The 24,500-nt window shown below is 34.3% G+C and overlaps 1 protein-coding gene and 1 non-coding gene across 6 annotated transcripts in view; both read left to right on the top strand.

Moving 5' to 3' along the window:
• Nucleotides 1-16,801, top strand: part of MON2 (MON2 homolog, regulator of endosome-to-Golgi trafficking) — a 121,164-nt gene extending 104,363 nt beyond the window's left edge. For all 5 annotated transcript variants that reach the window (XM_019454970.2, XM_053895776.1, XM_019454968.2 and 2 more), the window contains 5 exons: nucleotides 2,219-2,279; nucleotides 3,365-3,488; nucleotides 5,760-5,967; nucleotides 8,634-8,716; nucleotides 15,437-16,801. In XM_019454970.2, coding sequence (XP_019310515.1) covers nucleotides 2,219-2,279; nucleotides 3,365-3,488; nucleotides 5,760-5,967; nucleotides 8,634-8,716; nucleotides 15,437-15,600 — 640 coding nt within the window. In that variant the 3' untranslated portion in view covers nucleotides 15,601-16,801. The remainder of the gene's footprint in view (nucleotides 1-2,218; nucleotides 2,280-3,364; nucleotides 3,489-5,759; nucleotides 5,968-8,633; nucleotides 8,717-15,436) is intronic.
• LOC128775197 (small nucleolar RNA SNORA38) lies at nucleotides 11,295-11,425 on the top strand. The gene has a single exon (XR_008419840.1). It is a non-coding gene; the product is annotated as a small nucleolar RNA SNORA38 (small nucleolar RNA).
• Nucleotides 16,802-24,500: the final 7,699 nt, after the last annotated feature.

Below are 24,500 nucleotides of genomic sequence, written 5' to 3'. Positions count from 1 at the left end.
GCAAATGCGTAAAGACAGAAAGTAGATTAATGGTTGCTACAGGTGGGAGAGGAGAGGATGAGGAGTGACTGGTCAAAGTACAGAATGTGTTTCAGGAGTGATTAAAATATCCTAGAATTAGAAGTGGCACAACTTTGTGCAGATACTAAAAAGCACTGAATTATATAATTTAAAAGGTGAATTTTATAGTATATGAAATTGTATCTCATTACACTTTTTGAATGTACCATGCAGAGAGAACTGACAAAAAATACAAATCATACTTTATCAGTTATTTTATTTCAACTAAATATTTGTGAAGATAATTTTTAAAATTACCTCCATCTTAGAGAATTAAGGATCTTATATGGCCCGTTTCTACCTGCAGTGTTCACCGTCTCTTATAATTTATAGGTAAACTGTGTTAATCATCAGTTTTTTAGAAGCTCAACCAATTTTTTTGATATGCTCAAAGTGTTTAGTAAGGATACTAACTATAAGTTAAAAAAATAGCCATTAGTTTGAGTTTTGAGACCAGAATACTTAACCTATGCATCATCAAATAATTCCTGATTTTTTTGATCGCTGGAATTAGGAGTGAACTTTTGAGTTTCTGACTTTGTATGCTTTCTTTCCTCATAAAATATTTTAAAATCCACTTCAGTGTTTGATACATGATCCCTGTCACATTTATATTATTACTGTCTGTTCCTAATAAGCTTTTTTTTTAATTCATAGTCAGCCCATCCTCAGTTACCTCCACCATTATCACCGTTTTTTTTTGTATCACTGAACACTTATATTACTTGATTATAAATTAGAATTAAACACAGCTTTTATCTCCAGAGATACAGATAGGATCTGTGAAGCTACATTAGTTGTAGCAGTTATGAAATTCCCACCATTGGTTCCAGTTTGGGTACATGTCATTAAAATTTTTCCTGTAGTTTCCTACTAGCAGATTATAGAATTAGTCTAGGACTTGCACACCAGAATGCAAGTTTCATGCAACAGAGACTAAGTGCATCTTGTTCACAGCAGGATCTTGAACACCATCTTGCTCAAACTCAATGCTGTATATATGCTGTATATGGTACAAAGCATCTGATACTCAATAAATATTTGCTGAATGAAAAACATCTAAATCAAGTAAAGATATGGTACCCATAACAGAGTACATGTGCACTAGTGCTTGTGTGTATTCTAATACTTATAAATAGAAAAACCAAATAATGCTAGAGCAAAAATAGCCCTAGATACAAAACTGTATATTATAACTCTAAATCTAAGATAACACTGCTTTTACATTTACAACATGAAAGAGAAGAATTTAGGCTCAAATACCAGAGAAGTATAGGGTCAAATTGCGGCCTTGTCATTTGCTTACAGTACATTCTTGGTCATTTTACCAGCATTCAAAGCCTGTTTCCTCTTCTGTCAATTACATGAGGATAATACTTGCTACATGTGGTTACTCTGGGAACTTATGAAATAATACAAATTAAAGCTCTTAGTACAGTGGCTGGCTCTGTAATTTTTCACTGTCATTACTGTAACAATCATTAACATCTTATTCTCAGCTGTTTTTAAGTAGTTAATATTTCACTGCTTTGTAAGTTTAATACCATTTTACCGCCCATTCTAATTAGGAGCCACATGGTTTAGAATTCACCTTGGTTCTCTCAGAATTACTGATTTCCATTGATCTTGCTGGAATAATTTTCTGCTTTAGAAAGTCTGAATCAGTCCTGTTTTGTTTTAGATGTTCTCTATTTTTAATGTAAAGATCTTTAATACATTGTGTTTATTACAAATTAGTGATTAATGGCCAGTCTCTGAGTGAATGGGTTCAGCAGATAACCAAGACTCTTTTAAGTCACTGGCAATGTAAGTGAATTCAGGTATCCTCACAGTAGTAATTTTTGTTGTAGCTGAAGATGATAGTAATACCCTCACTTTTTATTGTTTTTTTCATAATACTGAAAGGAGTTTAATTTTACAGATTTTATTTAATTCAGGATTGGACCAAGCATTTTTTGTAGTTAAGAAATTCATGTTTGTAATTGGTATAGTCCTTATTATACTAATAACTTTAATTAAAAATACTGTTCTTTTAAATAAATGGTAATGGGTGAGAACCTGGGTGAGAAAATAAATCCTTTTTGTCATTTGAATACTGCTTATTTCCAAGGAACATGTTACTTTTAAAAATCAAGTGTTTTATTTGTTTATTTTTTAGCATACCTCCAGATAATCTCTCTATTCAAGAATTTCAAAGAAATGAAAGTATTGACGTTGAGGTGAGGAAGCTATTTAAAACATTTTCCTGTAACCATTTGTGCAAACCAAATAGTAGAAATGTTGAAATTATGAAATTGCTAAAAGAACAAGTAGGGGTAGTAAGTTAAGATTGAACCTAAAAGCTTTAAAACTCTCACAGAGATTAAAGGTTGGTTCTTAAAGCACTGACATGATTTCCTTTTATTTGTTAGCTTTGTGCTGTGTGTATGTTGTCTAGATCCATAGTTGTGTCCATTGAATAATTTTAAAAAGTAGTTGATTCAGTAAAATCTCAGTCATTGAGCACGCATTTGAGAGTTTGTGCTACAGTTTGGCAAACCAGGTGTTTGTCGTTCAAACTAATCAATAAGTTGTTTAGATTTTTCTTTTTAACCAGCTGTAGATAGAGCCTCTCAAACTCTTGAAGCACATAATGAGAGCTTGTTAAAGAATATATTTTGTTGATTATAAATTGACTTTAAAGAAGTAGTTTTTTTTGGTTATAGATTTTTTTGTTGGGGGTGGTGGTTTGATGATTTTCCTTTAAGCAGGATAAAAGAACTTTTAAGTAAATGAAGTAAATTACTTTAAAGTATATCAAAAAAGTATACGTATAAAATATTGCTTTTTGTCCATTTCTGTATTAAAACTCTTGTAAACTTTTCTTCTTTTTCTTCAAAGGGCAAAATAACACATTATGTATTAGAAATGAGCTATTTAACAAAAATGAATGTAATTTTCCTTTCTCTTTTGTCTCATTTATGGTTATAAAAAGTGATTTCAATCTTATTGTTAATTCTGTTTTGGATACTTTATTCTAGCATGGATACATTTCATATAACATCAACATTTACTAAAATGGTTGCATAGTAAACAGTCTATAGTATTGACTATTTTGTAATAAATTTATTATTATTACTAAGACAAATTAGGGAAATGGACTACTCATCCTGTATGTTAACATTAAAATGTTTGTGTACTTCAAGGAAGATTCTTTAGCTGATTTTCTTTTAAAATAAAATTTAGGTTTTACTCTAGATACTGTCATTTGAGTTGGTCTCTTTCAAGAAAAAAAATGCATTTGAGTTTGCCTCTTTTGTTGTAGGTAGTTCAGCTTATCAGCACTGAGATACTACCTTATGCCAATTTTATTCCTAAGGAATTTGTTGGTCAGATAATGACTATGCTTAATAAGGGCTCAATACATTCTCAGTCATCTTCATTTACAGGTATGTTATTTTAATGATGTATTAAAAATGTTAGTATTGAAGTACTTTGGAAGAAGCTGACTATATAAATGTTTACTCCTGTGATTATGGCAAAATGTAAACTGGAGAATGGTTAAGGTAATTTCTAAGAACATGATAGAACATTAAGCTTTCTGAGGGGAAAATGTGAATATTCTGTTAAACTGTGCTAAGCACTTTGAAGAACATTTAAATGTGTGTAGTCTGGCCACTAGATGTCTCTCATACTGCTTACTTCACAAACTACAGCACTTCTTTTTCCCAGCCCAAACAAGTTTTAAAAGTGATCTGGTAAAGTGCAGATTTAACAAAAATAATAGTCTCAGAAAAAATAATTAAATACTACTTATATTAATACAGTCAACTTTTTATTAAAGAGTATATAAAAATTTCTAGATACATTTTTATAAAATGTGTGTTACAAACAATATAATCAGATGTAAATACTTTAAGCTTAATAAGGATTACTGAGTTGCCATGTATACTTTTTCTAGCAGTTTCTGATGATACCTCTTGCCATTTATAGTATTAAATACACCAAAGTAAGGAAGGTATTTGGGCATTCTTCCAATGACTTTGCCATTGGACACAAACTTCTCGACTTTAACTTGGAGGTTTTTTTTTTTTTTTTTTAAACATATACATAGAAACAGGACCAGGCTTCTATAAAGACCTAGGTTCCTGGGATCAGTTTTGGTCCCCACCATTCTTAAGTATGACCTGATAGCCAAAGCTTTCAGAGAAAATCTTTCAACATGAAAGAGAAAAAACAAAGAGGGAGTAAAAGAAACTGAGAGGAAACAGATAAAATTCAGAGCCATAAAAACATTACTCAAAAAAGCACAATTATAATTAGGATGTTCAAAGAGATAAAAGATTTATATGCATGAAAAAAAATACTATTAACAAGGAGGAATCAGAATAAGAAGGAGCTCACAGAAACTAAAAATGTGACAGCTGAAATAACAAGTCCAGTGAAGGGTTACAAGAAAATATAAGGAGGTAAACCAGGAAGTAGAGAAAGACAAAAAGTAGACAACATAAGAAGAAAGAAATAAAATGAATCCAAGGGGTCTAACATCTGACAATAGGTCTTCCAGAAAGAGAAAATAGAGCAAAGCTAACAGAGGAAATTATCAAATACATAAACTAAAGAAATCAGTCTCCAAATTAAAAATGGCCACTCAGTGACCAGAACAGTGAAAGAAAAAAGATCCACAAGAAGGCATGTTGTTAGGAAATTTCAAAATACCTGGGATAAAGAGAAGATTTACAAGATTTCAGAAAGAAAAGAAAAAAGTCCAACACAGAAGAATTGTATCAAGAGGACATTGGACTTTTCAGTAGCAGCACCGTATGCTAAAAGACATTGATGAAGTAGTTTGAGAGTTAGAAATGGAAAGGATTTTTAAGAAGGAGTTTTAAATGTGGGCCCATTGTTGGCAGAGTATAAGCGTAGAATGGTAATTTTCAAATGTCAGCATGTATTATAATCAGCTGCAAGGGCAAGCTATTGCTGGGCTGTACTCTCAGAGCTTCTGATTCAGTACATATGGGGTGGGATATGAGAATTTGCATTTCTAACGAGTTTTCTGGTGATGTTGATGCTGCTAAGGAACAACTCTTTGAGTACCACAGTAAAGTAATGATATTTTCAGAAATGCAAGTTCTCAAAAATGTTACTTCCTATTCAGAATAGTCTTTCTGAGACATTCTAGAATGTGCTCCATGAAAACAAAGGAGTAAGCCAAGGAAATGGAAGGCATGGATCTAGGAAGTGGGATATACAATAAGAGAATAAAACAATTCCCAGGCTATGACAAAGACTAGTTCTAGGAGATAGCGGGACAGCAGGTCTAGAGAGCAGCTAGTCCAGAATAGAGCTCAGGTCTGGCTCTAGAAAGATGTCGCTAATAGGAAAGTAGGAAGGGAGGAAGGAAGAAGAAAGAAAGAAAAATCACAAACTTGACCTTGTGGCAAACCATTGAGAAGTATTTTATAGTGCTGTCAAAGAGTATGAAAAAAAACAAGACAAGAAAAATACTAAGTAGAAATGATGAGAGTTGACAGTCTTGCCTTGTTTTTGGTCTTGAAAGGGGGAAAATTGTTATATACATGCTGTTAGCTGTAAGGTTTTCATAGATGCTCTTCATCAGTTGAAGAATTTCCTTCTGTTCCTAGTTTGCTAAATTGTTATCATTAAGGTTATTAATTTAACTTCCTATTAACCATCAAAAATTGTTAATTTTACAGAAGCAGAGATTGATATTCGTTTGAGAGAGGAATTTTCGAAAATGTGTTTTGAAACATTGCTCCAGTTTTCCTTCAGTAACAAAGTCACAACACCTCAAGAAGGCTATATCTCACGAATGGCACTCTCAGTACTTTTAAAGAGGTCTCAAGATGTACTTCATCGCTATATAGAGGATGAAAGATTAAGTGGTAAATGCCCTCTTCCAAGGTATAGATTTTATTTTATAGATGAAGGGAATATGCTGTCATAGTTATTAATTCAAAAAAAAAAAAAAAAGCTTTGAGCACCAAGTTGTTTTTATAAGTGATGTGAATGTAACCTGAAGCTGTTTATAATTTTATTTATTTTATATGGTGTAAATATTTATAAGTTTTGCTGCAGATATATTAATGCATTTTATTTTGGGATGCTTTTTCAGACTCGTCATGAAGGTTAAGTAATATATGATATGTGTACCAAGTTTCCTTTTTGGATTTAAAAGAAAATTTTGAATTCTAAAATATGTTTTCTCAAGGATTTCTGGATAAGGACTTGTGGATCTGTATGAGCACATAGGTGTGGATCTCTCTAGAGAGAAAATAATTGATAAATCATACTCTGGGAACTTCCTAGTTAGTTTTACAGTTTTTTTTAGATTTCTCTACAAGTCAGCTAGCATTTTAGATCTTCTTTTTATCTAGTTTGCTTAATTAAGCCCTTGTTCCTAAACTAATTTGCTTCCCACTTAGCCAAGCTGTGTCAGTGGAAGGGGCTCTAGGTCTTTCTGCAAAGCCAAAGCTAATCAAAGTTGGGATAGAAATCAGAATTCATCAAAAAATGTAATCATAAATTTGAGTTATGTCACCAATCTATTTTTTTTATGTGGGAATTAGAGTTTAAAGCAAAACAAATGAAACAAAATACCATTGGAAGATAGAGTTATCAAAGTCAGGGTAGAGTTTCAAAAATCATTATGGGTCCATCTCTTGAGGTACTATTGGAGAGGTAAATCATCAGCTCCAAATCTTTGTGCACATTCTTATTTACTTATAATAAATTTTTGGAGTTAGAATTACTTGTCAAAAGATAAAAACATTTTTGGGGCGCCTGGGTGGCTCAGTCGGTTGAGCAGCCGACTTCAGCTCGGATCATGATCTCGCAGCCCGTGAGTTCGAGCCCTGCGTCGGGCTCTGTGCTGACAGCTCAGAGCCTGGAGCCTGTTTCAGATTCTGTGTCTCCCTCTCTCTGACCCTCCCCGTTCATGCTCTGTCTCTCTCTGTCTCAAAAATAAATAAACGTTAAAAAAAAAAAAATTAAAAAAAAAGATAAAAACATTTTTAAAATTTCTTTTAATGTTTATTTATTTTTGAGAGACAAACTGTGAGCAGGGGGAGGGGCAGAGAGAGAGGGAGACACAGAATCTGAAGCAGGCTTCAGACTCTGAGCTGACCGCACAGAGCCAGATGCAGGACTTGAAGTCGTAAACCGTGAGATCATGACCTGAGCTGAAGTCAGAGGCTTAACTGAGCACTCAGGTGCCCTAAGATAAAAACATTTTTAAAGCTTTTGATATGTATTCCAAATTGCCTACCAGAAATTTCTGCCAATTTACATTCTCCCAGAAGTATATAAATGTCCTTTTCTCAGTTTTTAGCATTTTAAAATTATTTGCCATTTTATGATTTATTTTATCTTTTTTAAATTTGATGAATGAAAAATAGTTACATGGTAGTTTGTTTTTTTTTAAATTACCAATGCTTAATAGTCATTTGTATTTCTATTTTTAAGATCCACTGTATTTTGAATTTCTAAAATATAAATTATACCTCCTCGTATTCAGATTTATATATAAAAGAATTCCAAAGACAGGTGTTAGTAATTTGGTTATGGGCATGATTGAAAATTGATTTATCATAATCTCTGAAGTATACTTGGAAAAGCAGTAATAAAGTTGCTTTGCTTGGAATATTTTTATTTACTAGATTATAACGTATTATTTGACTTCAGAAAGCAGCTTTACTTCATTTTTCATGTTTTTAGTGTTTATTGCTTTTAAATTGAGTCTTACTTATAGTTGTCCTATAAAGTATTGTATTGTATCATCCTGTGTTTGATGCAGTATCATTACATTATTTTCTAAACTACATTGCAACACAGTAACTTCTTCTATGCTTACAAAGGGAGGCTTGAAATAGTACTCTGTCATAGTATTAGAAAAATTTTTTCTGCAGAATGAAAACACAGATTGGTGTCAGCAATGAGGGGAAAGGGAGGAAACTATGTAGGGATAAAGAAGGGAATGAAGCTACTCTTGTTCATCCTTTACTCCCAAGTTCATTCTTCATTACTGATGTCTCCAAATAGGAGACACCTTAGGATTAGTTTTGAGCATGTTTCTTTTTGTTGTATTAGAAAATCAAACAAGTACTATTATAATTTTAAATGTTCTTTTAACAGCATGATAAAATATGTGTCAGGAGGTAATAGTGGTTTTTATTTCCATTTAAGCTTTGGCAAATCCCTTTTGGTGCTAAGGAGTTAAAAAGAAAAAAAAAACATTTTTGTAGAGAAGCCTTAAAAGCATATATTATAAAATGTCTTAACTTTAAATAATTATATGAAATATTTTACAATTATCTACAAATTTAGATTTGCCTGAAGAGATTGCCTCCCCCTCCCTTTGAAATTGATAACTTATGGTAAAAATAACTATAAATCTTATTTGCACACTGAAGTATATGTTAATAAAATATTTTAATAAGAATTTAAAACTAAAATTAACTTTGTATTGTGTTCAGTATTTTTCCAAAAATATATCTATTTGTATAAACCTAGTAAACACACATGGCATATCTTAAAATCATGATGGAAATAATTTCCCATCTGTTTTTTAGGCAACAAGTAACAGAAATTATATTTGTTTTAAAAGCAGTCAGTACTCTCATTGATTCACTTAAGAAAACTCAGCCTGAGAATGGTAAGTGCTTAGAAACTCAGTTATTCTAAACTCATAACATTTATGTTCTATTTCTGATATACTTTTCTATTATTAAGTTAACTGAATTTTAGGAATATAACAACTATTAGACTTTCTTTTTCCCAGTCCTTATGACAGCAAAGCATCGTCCATTAGGATGTCAATTAAGTAAATGTTTTGGCTTCTTAATATTAAACAACAGTTTGGCTTTTTTTTTTTTTTTTTTTTTTTAACTAAGTTGGTCTGAAGTTAGGGTGTTGCATGGATAATTAGTATTTCGTATAAGTTTAATGTGGAGCATCACTGAGTTTTGGGTGGGAGTAGTCTTCATCCTGCATGTGTACTGAATTATGGTATAAGTATAAACTGTTCAACTTTGAATCATTTTATAGCCTTCTCTCATTTGTTTCCCCTTTCTGTTACTCATCTCTCTTCTCTCCGTTCTTTACATTGTTGCTAGAAATGATTTTTCCAAAAGTGCAGCTTTGATCATTCATTTTCCCATCCTTGTAAAACAAAACAAAAAATTTTCATGTACCATTACCTACCAAATGCAGAGAGTACTATTCTCAGCCTCTATTAGGTTTATGCTTTATTTCCACTAGATTTCATGTATCCTGTTTCCCACCAAACTAAAATTTTCAGTCTACCCAAGTTTTTCTAACCTTTTGCTTATTTCATTCTCCTACCTATGTCTACCTAGTTCAAATACCACTCCACTTTTTAACCTTGTTTTTAATCTTCAGTGGTGAATGATTTCTCTTTTCATTGAACTCGTAGCTAGTGTATGTGTACCTTTGTCCAAAGGCACTCTATATGTATTACTGTTACACATATAGATGAATCAATCACTTCCCTTAACTTGTAAACTTCTTGAGAGGCTTTTTGGGCCATATTTTGTTCTATTTGAATCCTCTACAGCATTGCTACTCAAAGTGGTTTGTTTGAGGATAGGATAAAGAGCTGGCATATTTGTGTCACTAAACACAGTGGTTTAGTTGACATTTTTTATACAACAAGAGTTTGTTAAAGAAGGAAGTGTGTTGGGGCGCCTGGGTGGCTCAGTCGGTTAAGCGTCCTACTTCAGCTCAGGTCATGATCTCACGGCTCGTGAGTTTGAGCCCCGTGTCGGGCTCTGTGCTGACAGCTCAGAGCCCGGAGCCTGTTTCAGATTCTGTGTCTCCCTCTCTCTCTGACCCTCCCCCGTTCATCCTCTGTCTCTCTCTGTCTCAAAAGTAAATAAACGTTAAAAAAAAAAAAAAAAAAATTAAAAAAAAAAAAAAAAGAAGGAAGTGTGTTGATTTACATTCTGGCCCAAGCACATTAGCAGACTGGCACTTTATGCAGCATTACTTTTAATACCCAAGAAGAAGGTTCCTAATAAATGCCTAATAAATGAATCATAGGATATTTGTTCCTGGCAATTATTATGTAATAAAAGTAAATACATATTTTTTCATTTTCAAAATTTACCCACTAGTACTTTGGCCTAGAAAGAGTATTATACTAAACCTTAAGGAGTAATAGATTTGTACTTATTCAATACAAAGGGAGGGGGGTGGAATTTGGTGGGTTTTTTTTTTTTTTTTTTTAATCTTTATTTATTTTTGAGAGAAAGACAGGGTGTGAGCAGGGGAGGGGCAGAGAGAGAGAGGGAGACACAGAATCTGAAGCAGGCTCCAAGCCCTGAGCTGTCAGCACAGAGCCCAACGCGGGGCTCAAACTCACAAACTGAGATCATGACCTGAGCCGAAGCTGGGCGATCAACCGACAGAGCCACCCAGGCGCCCCGGGAAGGGTGGAATTTGTAAGAAAATTTTTGGAGCAATATCTTGACTTCATCCCATCAAATTCAAATTTGAGTTCTCATCAAAAATGTTCTGGTTGATATTTTAGAGAGAGAAGTCATGCATTAACTTCCTAGTGACCAGTAAAATCTTTATTAGATCATAGGATAGAATTGGATTCTTAATTCAAGTCTAAAATATATTTAAGACTTAAACAGGAAATTCTCCAATTCCCATGTTATTGCTATAGTATATTAAATATAACCAGTATATTTCAGTGCATAGTGCTTGCATTATTTTGCAGAATTTTTAGACAGCTGTCAAGAATTTAACCAAAATTTGTATAAAGGAAGAAAAGGGAAGAAAAACTCAGTAACTTTTTTTTTTTTTTCATAGCTAGTGGGCCAAGAATAGGGCAGTGTAGTAATGGTAAATGATTTAACTTACTGTTAAAAATTGTCTAAGAGAGTTTGAATTGTGGCTCTGGGTATATGAAGTGAAATTTTAAACTAAATGTAACCATAAATGAAGATGATATTGTAACATATTAGAAAGCTATGATAAGCTTCATTAAGAAACAGGAAAAAAGAAGATAACTAAGAAAAAGCCAAGCCTTTCCAGTGGAAATATGTTGGATTGCTCGTTGCCAGTCCAAAATTGTTTAAAACATTGGTCATTTGTTTTAGGGTTTTCTAGTGAGAGAGGAGGCATTTTTTGGACTTATTTTTAATTTGGGGGAATTTTGTTTTTATCATTTTACTTGATCTTTACTTTAAAATTTGAATAGGTAACCCTCCTACAAAGGCATGTCTGTAGTTCCCTGTCTTTGAACACGTAAGAATTGGAGGAAAAGAAATGTGGACTTGGAGAAGTCTGGGGCCAGCTTGCTCCATGCAGGCTCAAGATCAACCATCCAACAGAGAGAGAGAGAGAGGGAGAAAATAGAATTTGAATAGCTAGTAACCACATACACATGTTTCAAAAATTCAAAAATATACAGGGAAAAGTTTTGAGATAGCTTTATCCTATTTTATATCTGCCTAGTTCTTACCTCGCCATAGGTAACCATTTAACCATTTTTATTAGTTTGTGGATCTTTCCATGAGTTTATTATGTAAATACAATATATATATATATACTCCAGTATTCTCCCAGTTTTAAACATAAATGAATATGCATAGTAGCCCCATATTATACCTACTGTCCTGAATACTCTTTATTTTTCTCCGCTTCATAAAATTTGGAGATACTTCCATATCAATACATACAGCTTTTTCATTCCTTTTGATAGGTAAGCCCAAGATCTGTAGTGGGATTTTTTTTTTTTTTTTAAGTTCATTTCTTTACTTTGGGAGAGAACACAGGTGGGGGAGGGGCAGAGAGAGCAAAAGAGAGAGAGACAGAGAATCCTATGCCAGCACAGAGCCCGATGCATAGCTCCAACCCACAAACCGTGAGATCATGACCTGAGCTGAAGTTGGATGCTCAACTGACTGAGCCACCCAGGCACCCCATATGTATGGTAGGTTTTAAAAACTGTATTTTAAGAAATTTGAAGAGCCTTCCCTGAGTTTAGGATGTGATCTTAAACAGTGTATTTTTTAAAATTTTTTTTTTTTTTTTTACATTTATTTATTTTTGAGACAGAGTGTGAGCAGGGGAGGGGCAGAGAGAGGGGGGCGGGTGGGGAGACACAGAATCCGAAACAGGCTTCAGGCTCCGAGCTGTCAGCACAGAGCCTGATGTAGGGCTTGAAACCACAAACCATGAGATCATGACCAGAGCCGAAGTCGGATGCCCAGTCGGCTGAGCCACCCAGGCGCCCCTTAAACAGCGTATTTTTTTATTTTCCAGTAGTAAACCAAGAATTAATTTTGTCAGTTGACTCTCCATCTGGGGCAATCTAGATAGGTTTCAATCTGTGCAACCTTTTTTTTATTTTTCCCAGTTTTTTTATTGTTGCAAAATACACATAAAATATTTATCTTCAGCCATTTTTTTTTTTTTTTTTTTTTTTTTTATTTATTTTTGGGACAGAGAGAGACAGAGCATGAACAGGGGAGGGGCAGAGAGAGAGGGAGACACAGAATCGGAAACAGGCTCCAGGCTCTGAGCCATCAGCCCAGAGCCCGATGCGGGGCTCGAACTCACAGACCGCGAGATCGTGACCTGGCTGAAGTCGGACGCTTAACCGACTGCGCCACCCAGGCGCCCCTATCTTCAGCCATTTTTAAGTGTATAGTTCAGTGGTATTAATTTCATAATAGTGTGCAACCATCACCATGATCTATCTCCATAACTCTTTTTATCTTATAACTGAAACTCGACACTCATTAAACAATAACTCCTTATTCCCCGCTCCTCCTAGTTTCTGACACCACCATTCTATTTTCTATTACTATGACTTTGCTCTCGGTATCTCATATAAGTTGAGTCATAAAATACTTGTCTTTTTGTGACTGGCTTTTCTGCTTAGTATAATGTCATTGAGTTTCATTCATATTGTAGCATATTGGAGAATTTACTTTTTAAGGCTGAATAATATTCCATTGTGGTGTGTGTGTGTGTGTGTGTGTGTGTGTGTGTGTTGTGTGTGTCTCATATTTTCCTTATCCATTCATCCATTGGTAGACACTTGGGTTAATTGCACATTTTAGCTATTGCAAATAATGCTGCTATGAATGTGTGTAGGAATCTCTTCAAGACCCTGCTTTGTTCTTTTGAGTATATACCCAGAAGTAGAATTGCTGGATCATATGGTAATTCTATTTTTTTGTTTTTTGAGGAACCACTGTATTATTTTCCACAGTGGCTATACCATTTTACATTACAACCATCAGTGAACAAAGGTTCTAATTTCTCCACATCTGCACAAATACTTGTGTTTTTTTAAATTTTGTTTTTGTTTTGATAGTAGCCATTTTAATCAGTATGAGTTGGTATCTCATTGTAGTTCTGATTTGCATTTCCCTTAGGTTGGCGATGTTGAGCATCTTTTCGTGTACATTATTGGCCATTTGTATACATTATCGGCCATTTGTATATCTCCTTTGGAGAAATGTCTATTCAAGTCCTTTGCCATTTTTTGAATTGAGTTGTTTTTTGTTGTTGTTGAAGCCCCTTTGTTTACTATGATCAGAAGCAGCGATCAGAGCACAGATCCCCGATATTTGGAGGATATGGTCTTTTTGCCCACCGTGGCCTGCTGCAGGCAAGCTGCTCCAGGAACACGTGCACAGCTGCCTACCACATGGCTAGGGGTGAGGGATGGGTAGCTGCTACTGTGCTAAGAGCTGAAATTGACCAAAATTAACCACAATATTCTATCCAAGTCTACCTCTGGAAGTTGCAAGCCTTCAGTAGACTCCAGAGTTCCAAAATAGTTGTATCAAGCCGATTCTGCCAATACAATTGTTGTCTAGGTGGGTAGACAGATTCCGGGTACTTGCTCTCTGCCATTTTTCCAGAATCCTCTCTGTGTAATCTTTTGTTAAATGATCAGTGGAAAGTTTCATAGAAGACAGCTGGAGCAGACTGTTTAAAACTTCTCTTTAAACTGTTCGTTTTCTGTTAAGCAAGGAAAATTCTTTTTACAAATGAGATCTCTTATGGATTCCCAAGATATAAAACAGATAAAAACAGCACTGGCCTGAGTCCCTCCTTCACCGTTACCCATCCGCTCCCCTCCCTTTTTCTTTTTCCCATTTCTAGTCTGAGGAAGCCTCTGTTTGGGTGAAGAAGGGATTGCGTGAACAGTTCAGCATTTCCCAAGATTTGTACTCAGGAATGAATATTAATGATGATGAGTGATGTCAGTAGATACTGAATATAAAAAAAATTCCATAATCAAATTAATTTTGGAAATCCTAGATTAGATAAAGTTAAGCCTCTTTTTTACTGCAAGTTTTTAATAAATTCGTGTGAATTATGAGTCCCCCAAAAGGAAGATAATATATACAACATGTGCCAAACTTCCCTGGTCATCGTTTTTATAAGAAGTATTTTGAAGAATACTAGTGTAAGAAACACATTCCTTTATTCTCCAACAGAAGCTGAGATAAAGAGAAATTGGAGTGAAAAATAGAATCACAGTTCCTTGTGTATAATACAGTATCTTTCTTTTATGCTAGACTGCCTCCTAGATTTGAGACTTGTTTCATAGTGTCGTATACATATACTGTGTAACAAAATCTGTCAGCTGGTTTTGTTGCGTATTGCAGGCTCAGCAATATGCACAGCGTTTACAGAAAAATAGACATGTAATATGTGATCTCAGAGTATAAGGAAATTATAAACTAAATGGGATGTAACACTTTTTCCCATTCACCAAATAGTATTCAACTATACTACTTGTTGGTGATAGTGGAGAGGAACACGGACGTGTCTCTTCACACTGAAGTTTAAATCTAATGATACCTGTTAAAGATTAGGAAGCAGTACAAGAGAAGAGTGGATCTTTGGTCACTTGAAACTAAAATCAGTATCAAGGACATTACTGGGGAAACCATTTAAATATTTATATTTTTAGCATACAACTGCATAAGAAATTGAGTTGTTTTCTAATTCTAATTCTTCTTGAAATATGCACTACATTGTCTGGCACTTACACTGAAAATGACAGAAGTTTGAATTCCAAGTTACTTTGTTAGCTTCCAAGGCCTTCACAAATTGAAGTATCATTTAAAATGGACTTTAGCACATTCCTTGGTATGGATGACTCTGTACTCTGACCATATGTTTCCCCCTCATATCTTATTCGATCTATCGGGAAGTCTTCCAAAGATTAAAAAAGAAAAGGGTATAAGATTGTGGAATCTCCATATTGGGGGATTTTTTTCTTTGCCTTGTATTTGAAGGATTGTGTTATGTTAATTGGATAATCTCTGCTATTTAAATACACATGTTTTTGAGATTTTATACTTTTTAATTGCAGTTGATGGAAATACCTGGGCACAAGTGATTGCTTTATACCCAACTCTAGTCGAATGCATCACCTGCTCGTCTGCAGAAGTCTGCTCTGCACTTAAAGAGGCACTCGTTCCTTTTAAGGATTTCATGCAGCCACCAGCATCCAAAGTTCAAAATGGAGAATCTTGACCAGCTATAATAATTTTAAAGAAGAAAGATTATCTAAAGACTGTTTGATCCTCAGTGAGTCTTCTATGAGAAGGACATTTCTTACTACCAATAATTCTTGGCAGCTGTTGTTCGCCTCCTTTAAATTGTACTTACCTGAGTTCAGTAATTCATATTACAAGCTTACATGTCAACAAAGGCTCCTGAGTGAGCAGCGGTGGAAGCCTTTAGTAGGTTAAACTGATGGAGAGTTAGTTAATACTGCAACATACCTGCTACTGTATCTTCAGTTGGTGATTTAAAAGTGAGCTTATGTACAGTTTGTGGTGTATGTGTTAATGATGTACTTTTTAAAAAGAAAGAAAAGATATTTCATTCAGTCAGATTTATTAGGCTGGTGTTTTTGCACCCTTTTTCAAGTACAAATTGTACTAAAATTTTATGCAAGATGGTACTGTAACATTCCATATTATCTATAACCAGCCTTTGTAAACAAAGGGAACTGATAAACTTGTGTGTATAATAAATGGTACAGTTCTGTATAAAATAGTTGCATTTATTATTTAAATTTTTAAAATATTGATAATGTTAAATGCTTGAAGCTGTATTTATTATTAATACAAAATTGTTTGCTTTCATTTTTACTTATAATTTGCCTTCTTAAGCGGCAGGTATGCTTACCATATGATCATGCAGTTATCTTTAGTGCTTATTTTAAATGTATTTACTAGTGACTATTAAACATCTGACCAGAAAGGTCATGTGAACACAGCAGCAAATAGTTTATGATTTGCTGATTTTGCAACTTTGAAGTATAGTTATTAGCTTAATACATTGGGATATATTGTAGCATTCTGACTCCGTCATACCTCATTTCTTTAAATATCTTTCCCAGCTTTCACGTAAGTCTGTCTGTTTTTATATTTGGTGTTTGGATTTTAAAGACTTTTCATATTATATTTCTACTGATTTTCTTTTTCTCACTGACTAAGCATTTATCACTGTCTTTGAATTATGATCCAGGCAAGATGATTCCAGATTTCCTAAATTTTGCCTGTGAAGTTTTGTTCATTTCAGTGCTTCATTTTGTAATGTCTTCGCAAGAAAAAAAATAACTATGCCAACCCATAAATATAAAATGTGTGTGTGTTCTAAAACAATGAGAAGTGTATTTTTGGAGACAGTGAAGCATTTAGAAGTACAGTAAACTTTCTGTCATGGAGTGAATTGCTAATTTTGTTTCACTTTTCTTAGTGAAGAAGAAAAATGCTCTTGAGTACATTACTTGTTTCTTAAAAAACTAACCTAGCTTACTGTATTTTTTATTAATGGATTGTGGTATTATCATATTAGTTACATTTGCATAAACATTTATGTGAAGACACAAAGATGTTTAAAACAATGATTAAGAAATCATAATGGTTTCAGTATTATGTTAGTGTGCTGGAAGTCCTTTGATTTTAATAGAATTTATACATTGCAGCCTCTCCAGAATAATTATAAAACTAGGAGAAGATACTAGAATTGAGTAATGAATGAGATACAATTTTGAGGCTGTTGTAATTGTGAAATTATTTAATTTGCACTATTATCTGTAAACATGGTAAGCTTTTATCGAGGAGATATTATTTTTATTTACATGAATTAATGAATTTCTATTTTATAATTTCACCTAAAATTAGGGTAAATTAATATGGCATTTCATAGATTCTGTCTTCAGCATTTTCCTTAAAGTTGTAAAAAAGAAAATACCAAGCTGTGTATTCAGTTTATTTCCTATATTTGGATATGTTACATTGGGAGTTAGAAAGATCTGTGTATCATTGATAAAGTACTGAAATAGACTAACAAGGGTAGTGTGCCAGTTAAGTAACATGTTAAAAATATTGCCATGAATTTACATGAAGTGAAAATGTTTATTCCTGAGAAATAATCGATTGATTGCAATCATAAAAGTTATTCTCCAGTGAAAGTTAAATACAAATCAAAGGTATACAGCATACATTTATATAAGTTGAGTAGTTTTAGTTAATATTGTATTAGCCTTCAATACCAGGACCATTCCCTATAGAGCAAAGCACTGAATGTGTTGATACCATAGAATATGGTAATCGGTGCCAGTCTTAGTGACAAGCAAAGTGGGCTGCCCGCTTGGTGGTATAATTTGGCAGGTTTTTTTCCTCCCAGAATATGTCCTGCCACCCCAGGGGTCACTATCAGCAGTTCATCCCTTGAGTCACACATTCCTCTTAGTCTGCATTTTCTAAGATATCCTGGTCCCTGGGGAGGTTAACACAGTGAGTGCCCTTGTCTTGTTGGTGTGAATTGGGTTCTGTAGTGACCAGAAGAACTGGGCTGTGTGAGATTACTAGATAGTATGACATTAAAAAAGGAAGTTCTCAAGGCTAATATCACTTTACAGCATAGCTGATACTATGACTAGTCCTTGAAGCATTAGTAATAATGTTCTTTGGAACGCATATTATAAATACCATGAGTTTTAAGCCTAATATCATTTTTTTTTTCCACTGGCCATGCCTTTCTTAATATAGATTGTCAGAGGGCAGGTATAATCCAACATCAGATTATAGTCCTTCCGTAACTTTTTTCCATTATAAAAGAAACAAATTTTCAACTTGAATAACTTACTTTTTATTTTCCTACAATCCTACCACTGCCAAAAAGGAAAAGAAAATAGGTAATTTTGTAGTGTCTCATTTAGTATTTCTGTATAACTAGTGTTAAAGTTTTGTTAGTTTTACTGAATAAGTAACACTTATTAGGAGCCTGTAGCGGCTAAAAGAAAAAGAAAATGCATGAAAGTCTGGCCAAGAGAAAACCACTTTCACTTGCTTTCATTTTTTTAAATTCTTTTTAATGTTTTTATTTATTTTTGAGAGAGAGAGAAGGAGAGAGAGCACAAGAAGGGGAGGGGCAGAGAGAGAGGGAGACACATAATCTGAAGCAAACTCCAGGCTCCAACTGTCAGCACAGAGCTGGAAGCGGGGCCCAAGATCATGAACCTGAAGCGGGGCCCAAAATCATGAAGATCGTGACCTGAGCTGAAATTGGACGCTTAACCAACTGAGCTACCCAGGCGCCCCATCACTTGCTTTCGTTTTTAATTTTATTGTATTGATAGCTATGTTGTTTCTTTCCTGTTTTCCCCCTATTCTTGCTATAATCCTTAAGTTATGTTTAGCACCAGAAGGAAGAGATGAACAATTTACACATGTATTTTATTCCGAAGAGTAACACTCATTTAAATTAATTCTATAACAAGCCAGTAACAACTAGGTTGTCTTTTCTCGCTGTAACCTTAGAGTAAGCATTTTGCTTATTGTCACAGTTTGGTAGCACTAGTCCCAGGTGACCCTAAGGCCAAAGGATCAGTTGTGAAACTGAGGGTGTGGGGCGCCTAGCTGGCTCAGTAGGAAGAGCATGGAACTCTCAATCTCGGGGTCGTGAGTTCAAGCCCCACATTGGGTGTAGAGGTTACTTAAAGTGAGGGTGAAACAGCATAGTGTAGAAAACAACACAAAAGTATTAATGAGGTTGTCATTTTTATACTCGTGTTACTGAAAAACAGTTTATTATACAGTGACCTAATATAACATAGTCTTCCCAAATGTACAATAATTCAGATAGGCAGCCAAATCCTCAAGAGACTACCATAGGTGATAGTACAAGTAGAATGCTCTCAGGAACCCACCTGCCTGTGATTGCTGTACAACTTAATGTTGGTGATTTAGAAGCCATAGATATAATGTCCAGGCCAGGACATTTTATTTTTATTTTATTTTATTTTTTTAATTAAAACTACCATGGATGTGGACAAAAATAGTCTTATGAAAGTATTGCCAGCAGCCTAGTATGTCCTTTAGATGTCTACAGATTAGGTTTGACATTATGGCAGATAGGCTGACCTTGTATAAACTACCACATTTCACTGTGCTTCATGTTGCTGAGTTGTATATCAGAGTGCATTTTACTTTTTTTTTTTTTTAATTATTGTTGATGATAACAGGTGTTCATACTACAGTGTGTTAGTGATTTTTGTATTATGGGAAAACAGTTTTTAATACTTCAAAAACACTTAAATTGCATTTTTTGTATAAGTAGAGTAGTGCTTTCAATTTGAAATTTTTTATGGATTGGGAAAGAAAGTCTTTGTATCTTGATTTATGTAAAAACTATTTCATAGAAGTTCGGTAAATACCAATTTCTTACAAATCTAGTTAATTCATTTTGAGTGCACTAACAGTGTTTGCTCTCTTTAAAAGAGCTCCCAGTGAGTCCTCTTGTGAATATAAACACTCTTAGTAATCTTGACTTAGTTACCTTTAGGCATGTGTAAAGGGGCCCCTGGCTGGCTCAGTTTATAGAGCACATGACTCTTGATCTCAGAGTCCTGAGTTTGTGCCCCATGTTGGGCATAGAGTTTACTTAAAAATAAAAAACAACAATAACAAAACAATCCAGTAAATCATAACTTGAGGCACGTGAACTTTTCAAGGCTTCTATTATCATCTGTAAAGCACAGGTGATAATCAATGAGTTACTAATTCTTTGGAGAAAAATAATACATGGTTTGAACTTAGATTTGATTTCATAATGATATTGTTAGGTTAACTATTAAAATTGTTTGATAAATTTATTACTCTATAATAAATTTGACTATATATTTTTCTCTCGTTTTCTCCTGCATTACTTTCTTTCCTTCTCTTTCCCTTTCTTTAAAAAATTCTATGTTTACCTTATCTTCTTTTTTAATACATTCTCCCCAGTTTTTCTATTTTTCATTCCTCTTTTATTTGCTGCCTCTTCTGTTCCAGCTCTTCCTTTAATTTCACCTATACTTTGTTCAAAAGAAGCAGAGCTATTAGTGGTAGAACCACTGCCAACTGCCTTTTTATTAAACGATATTTGGGAAATACCTTCTGCTTTGGCCACTGTTGCATTTTTGCAAAGGTGAAGTCTCCCTGCTATTTCAAAATAGCTGAACAAGTTGTAGTAATGACTGTAGCTTCTACTATCTTTCTGAAACCACAGGGTTCAGCAGCCAGGATGCTCACAAATGGGATTGCTATGAATATGATGAATTCAGCTAAACCTGGAACAATCATGTCTTTTCTGTTACATGGAGAGAGATTATACCACTTTTCTGAAAGAGAGTCTTTAAAATCTGTTTAAATGAGGTTTTAAAAAATTATTTGGTTTCTTTTGGAGAGGGCTTTTTCTTTGTTTTTGGAGGCCAATGCTTTGAGCTATTTTAGATTTATGTTATCTAAATATTGTTTACTTTCAAAAAAACTTGAGGCCGCACGTTGCCCACATATTTCAGCTGTTTCTAATTTTCTGTGGCAAAACAGTATTCTTCAGAGAAGAGCCACAGTGTTACAGTACTCATCTCCAAGTCTTTATAGAGTATATTTGGTATCCCTGTGCTTAGTGCTTACAGTGACACAGAGGTCAGTTGAAACATTCTTAATTACATTTTAGGATTGATTCTAATCCCTCAGGTAAGAAAAAAAAATTTATTTTACCTTTGAATTCTGATATCATTTCCAGTTGCTGCAAATGTAGTTACATCGAGTTTTATTTTAAACTAACATTCAATAGAGTGCAACCAGGGGAAGATCTGCTAAACCATGGCATTATTAGGAAACTATTGCAATATAGTAACTCATTTCTGTGAAGTCTTACTAGATGGGAGAAAAATTCCAAGATTGTAATATTGCAATCTTATTCTTTTTATCTAGAAAAATCAAATAAAATATTAGGCTTCAGACCCAACTGTGCAAATTGCATTTGCTTTCCAGCTTTTACTACCTCTGTGTCATAATTTTAACACATAACATACAACTCCTGTCTCTTAAGGCAGTTACCATATGGTGTTTATGTCAGACTGGATATATTTATCTAATTTTGTGAGATTCTTTTTTAGCTCCCAACACAGTTCTTGAAAGTAATACCGCTGTTGTTACACTTTCTCCTTACAATTTTTATGTTGTTGAGACGTATCAGTTATGTATTATAATCATGAAGTCTCTTGGCCTCAAACCCAAGTTTTCTTTGTGGCCTAGGATATATTTTTCACAAAAACTGCATAGTTATAGCTGTGATTGCATAGATTTTTAATTTGCTTTACAGTTACCACTCAGCACGATTCTAGGTTTTTTAATTATGTTCCAGCACTACTAGTTTTCTCAGTGTAACTTAAAATCATAACTACTTTCAGAATTTACTTTCAGATCTTGCAAATGTTTCATTTTTTTCGTTAATGTACTTTGTGTTTGCTTTCTCATCCCCACTAGGTTCAACACTTTAGAGACACCCCACGTAATTGACTCTGGTTAAAGACTTCATAAGTAATGATTCAATATGTTTAGGATGGCTTACATATATGGTCATTTTGGAAAAACTTTCATAGAATAATGGAGATGTGTTTTGAGAGCTTTGTTGAAACTATTAATGTGTAAAATAAAGATTAAAAGAACATCTAGTCAGAAGAACATTATGAAGTATCTCTCAGCAGTTTGGAAAGAAAATAGATGTAGAACTTTGTGTAAAAATTCTAGGTCAAGTGAAAAACAACCCTTATGTGGTTTAGACTCTTTTAATCTTTTATTTTGTATATTTATGTTTAATTTAGTGAGGCTAATATTGAAATGGCCTATCTATAGCAATGTCAGACTATTCCTCTACTTCTCAAAGAAAAATAGTTTGTTTTAAAGTTTCTTTTTTGAGAACCTGAGTTGTGTGATAAGTGTATGATACTGAAAAATGCCTACATAGTACTTACAGCAATTAGGTATAGTTATAATACATTTTCTAATTTCTCTTAATCATCATTTCTGGAGTACCTCGTATATGTCAGCCAGGGCTTTACCTATAATTCCTTTTAATCCTCACAGCACTCCTACAAGGAAGGTTTTATATATTATACTCCTTTTACAGAGGAGGAAGTCAGGGTTTAAAGGCTGAAGTGACTTGCCTAAAGACATAGTCTGTGCATTAGCATGTCCTGCTTCAAACGCAGTTTTTTTCCACTACAACATGCTAGTTGCACAGCTTACAAAAAATATTCTCCATTAAAATTCAAGTCTTACTAAAATAAATCTAAAATGCTTTTCAGGCAATTACTATTTCTATGGATAGGAATTGGGACATAACAAAGAACTTGAAATAGTGTGAAAAAAGATTTGCCTAATGGCTATGACCTCCAGAGCTGCGTTGGACTTTTATTATTGTACGGGACAGTTTAAAACATCTTACTGATTTGTAGTTTGTTATAAGAGGTTTCATTATAGTGATGAAGAGCCCAGAGTGTGGGGTCAGACTCTAGTTCAAATCCCTGCTCTGTTGTTTACTAGTGTGTGATGTTGGGCAAGTTAATTAATCTGTTTTGTTTTTCTCATCTGTAAAATGGATTTAACGGTGGTGTTTAACTCATAGGAGTTGCTTATTAGGATTTAAAAAGGAGTGTTGTAGGGGCGCCAGGGTGGCTCAATGATTGAGTGTCTGACTCTTGGTTTCGGCTCAGGTCATGATTTCACGGTTTGTGGGTTCGGGCCATGGGTCAGGTTCTAGCTGACAGTGTGGAGCCTGCTTGGGATTCTCTCTCCCCCACTCTCTCTATCCCTCCCCCACTATCTTTCTCTCAAAAATAAGCTTTTTGTGTTTTAAAAGAGTACTGTAAAGCACTGTCCCTGGCACCTAGGTCAATGTTATATAAATTAAATATGCTTTTGATACACAACATTCCAAGAAATGAGTAGAAAACCCATGCCTTCTCACAAGACCCCCCTTTTTTTTTTTGCCTTTTATTGGACAACCACTGTGTATTAAGAACTACTGTATGCTTACATCTGTGTCCTTGCTATATGCGCAAAGTCATTGGAAGCTCTCAGGTGCTTATAGCTACTTGAGGAAACCACATACATAAAATAATACAAGACCATATATGAAGTACTTGTGTCCATGATATTTTAGTTCCTTTTATTTGTTAGGCATTAGGTTAGTCTCTGCCCTCATGGAATTCAGTTCTGCAGGAAATACAGGTCTTTAACAAGTGTGCAAAGTACTGTGAAAGACAAGTACAGATTAATACGCAGTCATAAAGTAGGGAACCTTAGCCTAGTCTTGCGTGGCTTAGGGTATTATCGCTGTTAGTATTCAGAAGGAAAATCAATTAAAAACAAAGAAAAGGCTTGATGTTAGAAATAGAATTTTCAATGGGCTTTGAGGGTAGGTAGATTTTTTTTTTTTTTTTTTTTTTTTTTGCATGGGTCCAAAGAATATTAGAGGGTATTTCAGGTAAAAACAAATAATGTGAGCAAGGCATATCTGTGAAATATGAGAAAACTGATAGTACATTTCGGTGTGTTGTGTGAACCAGGATTGACTGTGAGGGATTGAGGCCCATTGATGGACATTCTTTGAAAGCCATACAGACTAGATTTCAGATGGCAGAAGCTTGGAGTGATTATTTTTAAAAGTAAATTATAAAACTAAGGAAGATAAACTTGCAGTTATAAGCAGGATTGAGTTGAGGGAATATAGAGCAGGGAAAGCTAAGGTAGAAGCTGTTGCACTTTTCCTGCTGTGCGGTCATGATGAAGGATTGATAAGCTGAGGGCAGTCACACTGGGAAAGGATGGTAAAATTCTGAGTATTATGGCTGGAGCAAAGAAAGCTGATAACAATACATTGTGTCTGGATGATGAGTACATTGGTGTCAGCACTGTCAAAAATGGGTTAATTGTGGAAAGGAATCAGGTGCAGTTGAAGTAGTGTAATGACTAAATTTAGTTGGAAACTTGATTGCTCTAATGTATTTGTATCCTGTAAGCCAAACAATTGACCATTTGAATTTGAAATCCTGTACTATTAGGACATATGCCATTTGCTATGATGCA

This window comes from Panthera pardus, unplaced genomic scaffold (assembly GCF_024362965.1).
Source record: "Panthera pardus isolate Hobbes unplaced genomic scaffold, ASM2436296v1 HiC_scaffold_6, whole genome shotgun sequence".
In the NCBI taxonomy this organism is placed as follows: Eukaryota; Metazoa; Chordata; class Mammalia; order Carnivora; family Felidae; genus Panthera; species Panthera pardus.
The sequence above is the reverse complement of the archived record's forward strand: the minus strand, read 5'-3'. Positions and strand labels throughout refer to the sequence as shown.